The sequence below is a fragment of the Archocentrus centrarchus genome, chromosome 10, assembly GCF_007364275.1.
Source record: "Archocentrus centrarchus isolate MPI-CPG fArcCen1 chromosome 10, fArcCen1, whole genome shotgun sequence".
Taxonomy (NCBI): domain Eukaryota; kingdom Metazoa; phylum Chordata; class Actinopteri; order Cichliformes; family Cichlidae; genus Archocentrus; species Archocentrus centrarchus.
In genome coordinates this window covers 22398022-22409270 of record NC_044355.1, presented here as the reverse complement: position 1 = coordinate 22409270, position 11249 = coordinate 22398022, and the positions used below count along the sequence as shown (strand labels likewise).

The 11249-nt window shown below is 39.2% G+C and overlaps 1 protein-coding gene across 1 annotated transcript; it reads left to right on the top strand.

Moving 5' to 3' along the window:
* Positions 1 to 1225: 1225 nt before the first annotated feature.
* Positions 1226 to 4189, top strand: il12ba (interleukin 12Ba). Its single transcript, XM_030739884.1, has 8 exons — positions 1226 to 1513; positions 2085 to 2172; positions 2270 to 2557; positions 2652 to 2754; positions 3035 to 3270; positions 3367 to 3530; positions 3708 to 3829; positions 4091 to 4189. Exons 1-8 carry the CDS (start codon positions 1475 to 1477, stop codon positions 4143 to 4145), a joined length of 1095 nt encoding a protein of 364 aa, XP_030595744.1. The 5' UTR covers positions 1226 to 1474; the 3' UTR covers positions 4146 to 4189.
* Positions 4190 to 11249: the final 7060 nt, after the last annotated feature.

Below are 11249 nucleotides of genomic sequence, written 5' to 3'. Positions count from 1 at the left end.
AGAACAAGTACTGTGGATTTTGTCCCTATTCACTTACAGCAGACTTGGTATCATTCTCAGAATGAATTCTCAGAGGCTCACTTTAAAAACTGCTTCATTTGTTTTACGAACTGCATTTTAAGCCAGTTTAATTTCTTTTTCAAGTGAGGAATTATCATTTTAGCGTGAAAAGTCTTTTCTATTACATTAAGCAGCAGAAAGAGCTATTGTGAAAATGACACTGTGGAAAAATCGTTCGGAGTAATGTTACCATACAATAAGAGATAAGAAAAGATAAGAAATCAGTTTATTAGGTTTATTTATAATGTGTCATTTCTCCAGTCTGAATTTGTTTAACTGGAATGTGTCACGTGTTGATGCTGCTGAGTAAACATTTATGTAAGTATGTATTTATTTACTATTTTGTTTATTTATATATTGGTACTGGTTACCACATACCCGAAAACTCCAAGGGAGATTTTCTTTGTTTAAAATGATCATTTCAATGCATAATACTTTTCTCTGAAAGTGACACAGATGACTTTTTGTTTGTTTGTTTGTTTGTCCACAAAAATCCATCCAATTTCTTAAAAATGCCCCAGCTGGCGAGAGGCAGGGTACACCCTGGACATATCGTTAGTCTGTCGCAGGGTTAAGACACAAAAAAACTACTTTATTAAACAAAAGTCATCCAGCAACTACACAACGACACCTTCCCGCCACAGACCAGTCAATTAGGATATTTCTGTCTAAACAAATGAATGAATCACGACAACAGGCAACTACCGACGCTTTAGTCACCAGGTAAGGCAGGAACAGGTGTATCCAAAACACCGGAAATCTTGTTGCTGCTGGTGGGCAATTAAAGCACACTTTACGCTCTCGGAGTGCAACGTGACATTTTTGTATTTGTCGTCAAACTGAGTAGGTGATGCAACATTGTTTGCATCACCTCAGTATTACATAGCTTTTCCTAATTTTAGGTTTTTCCACTCATAGTTCCTGTGGAGGTTTCATAGATCTGCTATTAACGCTTCCTTTTTTTGTCTGAGAAACATTATACTCGTATATTTGTATGTAACTAAATGGGGGGTCAGATATGCTCTAAAAAAAAAATCAAACATAATTGGGGGGGGGGGGGGGGGGGGGCTAGTTGAATTGCAGATCGCAGATCTGCCTAAACCGAAAGTGAAACAGGTTTTCTGCTGCTCAAGCAATAGAGCAGGAGCTGCGCGTAATACGAAAACAACATGAGCGATGAAGCTTATAAACATCTACAACTACCAACACACTCACATAACATACGCTGCAATGCTTCAGTGGCCATCGAAACGATTTCTGCTTTGGTCAATGAGACAACTGGAAGTGAGCAATGAATGGCTTTTTTTTTTTTCTTCTGTTTATCAGGACACAGGGAAAGCGAAGTTCCTCTGGACTTTTTATTCTCCCCAACAGCAGGGGGGAATTTGGCCATCAGCGATAAAACTCGCCCAGAATGCCAGGATCGTCGTTAAACCTGCAAGGTACTGACGAGGTAAGTTGCTCTTGACCGATCTGTTTACCTCTTGCTTAGTTTAAGAATAAAACATGTAATGAGCACAGGAACCAGCCAGGAATTTACCAATAGCTGCAGCTTCAAAATAAAAATTAAAAAGGTTCATGTTTATTATTAATAATAATAATAATAATAAAACAACTTTGTGTCATTGATAACATGCTCATTTCAAGTATTATAAATCAATGTGGCTTGTTTATTATTCAGCCAGCCCTTTGATTAAAATTGTGTCAGTCTCACAAAAGCTACAGAAGATTTCTATCTACTTATCTTTAAATGCGATATTTCATTCATTTATTTCATTTCATTATCTATTTATTTAGTTGGACACTGAGCCAAGTTCATGACGTGCTTTGACGTCACTGTATTGACTCACTACAAAAGCAGTTTTACTGACATTTGTAAATATAGCTGTAATGTCTGTAAGCACATGCACTCCATTTCTTACATTTTTAATGACTTCCCTCGTGCTCGCTTTTCTTCCCATTGCTTTGTTGATTTTCTTCACTGTCACCACCTCACTTCCTCTGGTCTTCTCTTTTTCATTTAGATGAAGCTGCTTCTATTCAGCATCATCTGTGGATTTCTCAGAGTCACGTATCAGAATCCGAGGCAGGACTGGACTCTGCTGCCCAACAGTAAGTTTGATGTTTACCAAAGCATGTCACTCAAAGTTGAAATAACTCTTTCTTGCCCTGTTTCAATCCCTGCGTTTGTGAATGTGTCCTCTGATAGTTCTGGTTTTGGAGGTGGATGGCACTTTGGGCGAGCAGATCCTGAGGTGCGTGGAGTCGCCGCAGGAGCTCGTGGCGAGAGGAAACCAGAGCCAAGACGTTTTTTGGAAGAAGAATGGAAGAGAGCAAGCTCAGAGAGGAAACACATATCGTGTGCAGCTAGAGGAAAGCTTAGGAGGGGGCAACTACACCTGCCACAGCAAGGATGGATCACTCCTGAATCACACCGTTGTTCTGATCCAAGAGGATGAGACCAAAAGGAGGAAGATTCTAGTGAAAACTGATCAAGGTGTGTTCTAATCAATGATGCAGCTGAGAAAACTTGGTACATTCTAAAGTGTTTTCACTCCTGAGATTGCCTTGTGTTCTTTGAATTTTCTCAGATTATCTAAAGTGCTCTGCTCAAAATTACAACGGAGAGTTCCACTGCTCTTGGACCTGGCACAGCAGTCGCAGTGGCAAAGTAGCATTTATCAAAGCCCGACGGTAAGCACACAGTATACTGCTGAAATGTTTTCTGTTTCACTCTCCAATAATAACACGGCACTCAGCCTCACGTCAGAGCTGAGACTGCACACTGATATCCATAAATACCCGGTTATGAAAGGAAACATGTTTGTGTAGTTTAAAGGTCATGTGCTGGGATCAGAATCCATGTCAAAAATAATATAGCTGTCAATACTGGTGAATGCCACAAGTTTGTCCATGAGAAGCTTGTACAGCTACTTGAACATGAATACCTTTTTTCACTTTTTTTCTTTTACAGTGTTCCTGATGACAATAACACCAAGTGCTCTGTGGATGCCAGTGGCCAGCTTTGGACGTGCTCCTCGGGTCACAGCAACTTCAGCTGTTCTGTGAACGACAACAGGATCTCCTGCCTGGACGAGCAGCAGTGCCCTTACGCCGAGGAGAGCCAGCAGATCCACATCGATGTATACGTGTTGAGTGAGCACTTTCTGGTGGAGAAATACTCCAAATACTTTCACTTGTCAGAGATAGGTGAGAAATCTTTGGTGGAAGCTTCCTCTTGTGTGTCTTTTTTTGTCACCTCCCTTGTTTTGATTTCACTCTATGTTTTGCTTCCGTCATAAATAGTGAAACCTGATAAGGTGAAGATTGCTCGAGTCAACGCCACGGTGATACAGTGGAGTTACCCGAGCTCTTGGAGCAGTCCCTACTCCTACTTCCCTCTCACTTTCCAGATTGCACAGCTCAAGGCTGGATGCACAAGGTGTGACAGTCCTTGCAATGACTCACAAGTAAGTGGAATTTACAGACTGTGCTGTGAATGTTTCCAAAAAGGAAGAAAAGGAATGAATATAATGGAGATACAGAATATGTGTTAAATGATAAGGAATTATACAAACCTCAGAAGAAAAAACAGCAAGGGCAAGTGTTGTAGACATATAATATTTGATTTTTTCAAACTTTTTCAGGCTTTGACAGTCTACTCTACAGACATTTGTCAGTTCAAAGTAAAGCACAAGGCTCAGGCTGTGTGTGTCAGAGCAAAGGATGCATTCTGTAACTCACAATGGAGCGAGTGGAGCCATAAAAGGTTAGTGGTTAGTGCCACTCAGTGGTGGAACATGTGACATTCAGCTGTTTCCCCTGTAATGCTTATAGCTATGTGCTTTCCCACAGGTTGTCTGTCACATGTCAGAGTGCAGATCACTTGTTTTTCTCGTGGCCTCATTATTTCAACATTTTATGCCTTTTAGAGAATTCACTGATGGCTGTGGTGTGTTTTGGGCCTTACAATTCAGTCCAAATCATAAAATTGCCAAATAATTCCCTTATTATTGTTATTCTTTTACAGGCTGAGGAACCACAGGAAGAACAAAAGGAACAAACAGCTCAACAAACAAGCATAAGAGATGAAAGAGAATCCCAAATCTGGACATCTTTTATGTGCCTTCATATATGTCTTTATATATTTCTATTTATTTTACAAAATAATATTCATTTTGGTAATATCTATATTATTTGGTAACTCTAACTGTCTTTATTCCTAAGCAAATAAAAATGAACTGAACTTGGTGTTTTTGTTACATGCCTGTTGCAAGTCTTCACTGCTTTGCATTCATTTCAAAAATCACCAAAACATCATCATTTCAGACATTATTAGGAGACCATACAGAAGAAATCATTCAAGAAATGACTTGTTCTGTAAGCCTCTCAGTCTTTAAAGAGGTCAATGATAAACTTGAAATCTATTTCACAGAGAACAAAAATATGAATTATTGTTTATTTTTAGCAACACACAATACATATGCAAAGAGACATCAGGTGCCCAAAATTTTTATGTCTTTTCCCCAACCAGTTAAGTGAAAGTGCATTTTTTGGTAGAAACTCACTGTGATGAAAAACAGGCTGGTTGTTAAGCAGGTGTTTGTTGCCAGGACACGTATAGTTTTTGTGTTGTGTTTTTTTCCTGACTTTTGTTTGCTCTCACTGTCCTATTACCAAATCATGATTTCTGAACAGATCATCTTCCACGACAAACTAATGCCAGCACTGATATACTGACAGAATCGCCTTTTCAGAAGCCCTGAACTAAATACAGTAATATCAAAACTGAGCACAGGCAGAGTTCCTCAGGATGCTTTGTTTCAAACGCCCCTATAAGAGGAAGCGCACATGTGATATAATGATGGTTTAGTGTAACAGCTGGGCAGTGACCTTTAAACAATGGAGCTGGTATTATGTTTGTAACTATTATTCAACACTACTCTGGCATTTTCCTTTGTGAGTAACTCTGCCTCGCAGTAAATGAGGTTGAATCATTACTATGAGCGTAATAGTTTATCACTGTAGTGCTGGTAATTATTTTTGACCAGTTTTGATGCCTTAAAATAGCCACACAGCACCATACATGGAGTTCTCAGTGAGTTTATCTTCTCGACCGAATATGCATCATGCTTTTTAGGTAATAATGTTTAATACATGTTTAATAAGAACTAAACTATAGTTATAATACTTAATGACATATAGCACTGTGCAAACTCTTGAGCCACCCTTCATTTCTTTATATATTCTCCAGTTTTTTAAAGTTTTCTTGAGCAAAGGGGTTTTTTTTTAGGGTCTTTCAGAGTTTTCATTTGGTCACTGGCTGCTTTTTCATTCATTCATTTTCAGTCACATTTTTATTTTTTGTTATTGTTGTTTGTTAGGTTGTGTGTTTGTTAAGCAAGTTAACACTGACCTATGAAGAGTACAAACATAATAGTACAAGCATAAAAAAAGGCTTCTGACTCATGGATGTTGTGTCTACGCATAACAGACAGCTTAGTAAACAAGCAATTATAAAGCTGAGATGAGGGCAATACAAGAATATATATATATATATATATATATATATATATATATATATATATATATATATATATATATATATATATATATATATATATATATATATAATACCAAGGGCTCAGAGAAGAGCTAGAAAGGATGTGGAAAGGATGTGGAAGGTGACCCCCAAACTAGGAGAATGGCTCCAGCACATTCCAGGAACGACATCCAAGATCTCTGTCCAGAAGAGCGCAGTCCTGGGAACAGCTAAGATACTGCACAACACCCTCAAGTGCCCGGGCTTCTGGTAAAGGACCCAATCTTGAAGGGCAAAGACCTGGAATTTTTTTTAATATATATAAATTCAGTAAAGACCTGACACAGGACTCAAGAGATGGTAAATGGACTAGTTCTTATATAGCACTTTTCTACTCTTACTGAGCACTCAAAGTACTTATACAACATGTCCGCATTTACCCATTCACATAAGCACTTCCACAAGCTTGCTGTCTACCATTCACACTCCATCAGTTGCATTAGAGAGCAACTTGAGGTTCAGTACAGTATATTGCCCAAGGATACTCTGGCATGCAGCCTGGAGCAGCCAGAAATTGAACCGCCAACCTTCCAATTAGTAGGTGACCTGCTCTACTGCCTGAGCCACAGTCACAGAGTTGCCCTTTAGTTGATCAATTTACGGTTCACTGAAGCCTCGTCAGTGGAAGGGTGGCTGTCAAGAAGCCATTCTTAAAGAAGGTAGAATGGGAGAAAAGGCTGAGGTATGCCACATTAAACAAGAACTGGACTGAAGATCAGTGGCAATGGGTGTTATGGAGTGATGAATCCAAATTTGAAATTTTTGCTTCAAATCATCATCAGTGTGTACAGAGGAGCTCAGGAGGGAGGTACAAAAGTGAGTGTGTACACTAATCTGTAAACCTCTGTCATGATATGGGCTGCATTTCGGTCAATGGTACTGGAGATCTTGTTTCAGTTTTCAGTTTATTGAACCCCCTTTAGACAATGAGTAAGGCACAAAATTACAGTTTGGGGTCTTGTGGCTCTAAGTAGTATTGTTTATGGGTATTCATATGCATGCACACCTGCCTGTATGCCTGTGTGTGTACCTATGTGTGTGCCTGTGTGTGTGTCTGTGTGTGTGTATGTGTGTGAGGGGTCCTAACAACCTGAAATTCCAGTGTCATTTTTAATGAAGCAGAAGGCAGATCATTTAGCACCAAATTTCCATGTCACATGCAAGAAAAGTCCAAACAAACAATATCACACCTACTGAATAATAAGCTACTCTTGTCTGCGTTGCTCTGTTGGTTATGGTTGTTTGCTGGGAGGCTGTGGTGGCTGCACTGTTCACTTCCCTATCATAAAAAGCAGAAGAGGTTACGTGATGTAATCACTTTCGGGGCAAAATACAAAAAAGGTATGACAGTCCTGACCTATGTTTTAGTTTTTCTGCATGTGACAGAGGGTAGTTGTTACAGTTTTGAGAAATGTTTCTACTTTTGTGCTTCAATTTCCCATCATATCTAAAGGCGAAGAACACGATTTACGTTAAGCATGTGACATTTTGAAAGTGAAAATTTGAACATCACTTCTGAAAACATCTGAAATGGTATGTTAGGGTTAGTGGATTGGCCTCCTAGCTCAAATGAGACTTTATGTAACTACTTGATAAGTGGTTAAAATAGATTCACAAATGGTTGCAATGGCAGTATTTTTTTCTTTCATTGTTAATCTCTCAGTTATGTTTTGATTAATGTAAATTATCAGAAAATTGTTTTTAAAAAAAGGCTCATTTTGATTGTGTGGTAATGAGTCAGCTATAATAAGGCTGACCTGTTACCACTGACAACAGACCACAAACCAAAGATATTACTGGACTTGTATAAATGACAAAGCATCAGGTCGACTCTGTACTTCAATACATCACTGAAAGAACTGATTGTTATTTTAGCCCAAGTTTACAGTAACTGACATTAAAAAGAGACTTCGGTGAGGAAATATAACAGTTACAGTGAACATGACCTCAGTCTCACCACAATGCCGTGTACATCACGTGGGATATCAGCCACATGGTCTGACTGAAACAGCATACAGTGTGTCTCTGATTAATGTAGGCCAAAGAGCACAAATTAAATCAATCTGTATCTTTCACGGCTGCCGAAATACTCGGTCCTATCAGATTTTTCTAAACTGAACAGTGATGGTTCTGTCTCAGCTCCGGTGACTGGCTACATCTAGAGCTGGAACTTGGAGCTGTAGAGAAAATTGTGGACAGGAGTTTAATTCATATGCAATTTAAATAATTGTGTCACTTGTCAGAAAACATTTTAGTTTTATGAATACACGGTCTGATACCCACAACAGGGCCCATTTTCTTTGTTTCCACAAGAATGGTCAGCTGTACTTTTGACTTGTACACACACAAACACTTACAGGTGCTGGTCATAAAATTAGAATATCATGAAAAGGTTGATTTATTTCAGTAATTCCATTCAAAAAGTGAAACTTGTATATTATATTCATTCATTACACACAGACTGATATATTTCAAATGTTTGTTTCTTTTAATATTCTTTCTTTCTTTATAACTGACAACTAATGAAAACTCCAAATTCAGTATCTCAGAAAATTAGAATATTGTGAAAGGTTCAATATTGAAGACACCTGGCGCCACACTCCAATCAGCTATTTAACTCAAAACACTTGCAAAGGCCTTTAAATGGTCTCTTAGTCTAGTTCTGTAGACTACACAATCATGGGGAAGACTGCTGGTTTGACAGTTGTCCAAAAGACAAACATTGACACCTTGCACAAGGAGGGCAAGACACAAAAGGTCATTGCTGAAGAGGCTGGCTGTTCACAGAGCTCTGTGTCCAAGCACATTAAAAGAGAGGTGAAGGGAAGGAAAAGATGTGGTAGAAAAAAGTGTACAAGCAATAGGGATAGCCGCACCCTGGAGAGGATTGTGGAACAAAACCCATTCAAAAATGAGGGGGAGATTCACAAAGAGTGGACTGCAGCTGGAGTCAGTGCTTCAAGAACCACCACGCACAGGCGTATGCAGACCTGGGTTTCAGCTGTCACAGTCCTTGTGTCAAGCTACACTTGAACAAGAGACGGCGTCAGAAGCGTCTCGCCTGGACTAAAGACAAAAAAGGACTGGACTGCTGCTGAGTGCTCCAAAGTTATGTTCTCTGATCAAAGTCAATTTTGCATTTCCTTTGGAAATCAAGGTCCCAGAGTCTGGAGGAAGAGAGGAGAGGCACAGAATTCGCATTGCTTGAGGTCCAGAGTAAAGTTTCCACAGTCAGTGGTGGTTTGGGATGCCATGTCATCTGCTGGTGTTGGTCCACTGCGTTTTCTGAGGTCCAAGGTCAACACAGCCAACTACCAGGACGGTTTATGCTTCCTGCTGCTGACCAACTTTATGGAGATGCAGATTTCATTTTCCAACAGGACTTGGCACCTGCACACAGTGCCAAAGCTACCAGTACCTGCTTTAAGGACCATGGTATCCCTGTTCTTAATTGGCCAGCAAACTCACCTGACCTTAAGCCCATAGAAAATCTATGGGCTACTGTGAAGAGGAAGATACTCCAGAGCCAACAATTCAGAAGAGTTGAAGAGCAACCTGGGCTCACATAACACCTGAACAGTGCCACAGACTGATCGACTGTATGCCACACCGCATTGCTGCAGTAATCCAGGCCAAAGGAGCCAACTAAGGATTGAGTGCTGTACATGCTCATACTTTTCATGCTCATACTTTTCATGCTCATACTTTTCATGCTCATACTTTTCAGTTGGCCAACATTTCTAAAAATCCCTTTTTTTGTATTGGCCTGAAGTAATATTCTAATTTTCTGCGATACTGAATTTGGAGTTTTCATTAGTTGTCAGTTATAATAATCAAAATTAAAAGAAACAAACATTTGAAATATATCAGTCCATGTGTAATGAATGAATATAATACACAAGTTTCACTTTTTGAATGGAATTACTGAAATAAATCAACTTTTTCATGATAGTCTAATTTTATGACCAGCACCTGTAAGTGTAGCAGCCTTTTAAAAAAAGAAAGTTTGCTGTAATTGTCTGTGTATTCAGTATATAAAATGTGCAAAGCACGGAAGCTGCAAGTCTCCTTAGGGGTTTATGCTGTAGCAAAAGTGTCAATGGAAAAAGGGTTTTATAAGCAAAATGAGGGATGATTATGACTGCTAGAAGACAAGGTCATCCTTACTGAGCCCATCAATAGCAAAAGAGGGGGGAATATTTCAAGGCGAAGGTCATGTTTTAGTACACTGAGTGTATGAAATGCTAGTGTGTGCAAGTAAAACACAGTTTCTTCCCATATTTTGATTTGTTTTTGCAATGATTATTTCAAACGATTGATTAGATTTAGATTATAACTTTTTTCATTCATTAAATATATCATGAGGTGAGAATATTTGTTACATGCATGTATAGTGGTTTCTTTGGGTTTTTATTAGAGCTGGCAATGTCTGACAGCTCCTTCCAAATACATGGGAATGTGTTCCTTTGCGAAGGAGTAACAATAGCAGGTTAATAGCTTTACCTAATAATCGCTTTGTTTTCAGTGATTGTGAAAGTCTGTAAACTTACGCTCAGAAATTAAAGAAGTTACCATCTGTCTTCTTTGGGTATTACATGAAAACTTTTCCCCACATAATTACGTCTATCACCCCCCCCCCCCCCACCCCCCCCCCCCCCCCCCCCACCCCCAGCCCACCCCAAAACAAAGACATATTCACTACAGCAAAAAACAAAACAAAACAAAAAAAAAACCCAAAGGTTTTCATTGTTGTACCGTCAATTCCTCTTAAGACAGCGACATGTTTAAATGCTTGCCCCATGTGTTGAAATACTGAGAAGGAGGAGATAAACTGAATTCACATGATTCGTGTTATTTATGTGGAAACATTCACCTTTGCTCTATTACTTCTCCTTCTTGTGAATCCCCTGTCTTACTGGCCATATCCGTATTTTCTGACCGCGATAATTATGACACAGGAGTATTAGCCATACGGACAGATGGCATTTATTTATCTGCTTGCTACTTACTATGCAAGCGCTAATCTGAGCAAAGTTATTGTTGGCCCTTTTGCGTCGTGTAATGTCTCTTTGACGTCGCTAGATGGCAACATTGCCCTTAATACGTGTGTGTTTCACAGGTCTTGACCTGAAATGAAATGGGACTGGGAACTGCCAAAGATATGTTGCCTAAAGGACTTGCAGATTTAAAGCACTCTTTTCTCATTATTATAATATATTTCATTTGTAGTCAATAATTGCAGCTTTAAGGTCGACGCATTAAAGGAGTTTAGAAGCAAAACTTGTTTTTTTTTCCCCCCTTCTTTCATATTTTATGCTGATATCAAAATTGATCGAGTCTGCTGGTAACTTAACATATTTAAAAGATAAAACCTATATTTGCCTTCTAGGCAGCATATTGTTAGACATACGGTCCGTTCTCATAAGCATATGCCCAATTTTACAACTAGTGGTTTTTACGAGTCTTCGATTCAATCAGGCCATTATTATCACCACCCCAACCTTTTGATTTACGAGAACATCTGGTTGTACAAGAAGCGGACGGCGGCGCCTACAACTCCTTTCTCATCAGTTACTTCAAACCGTCT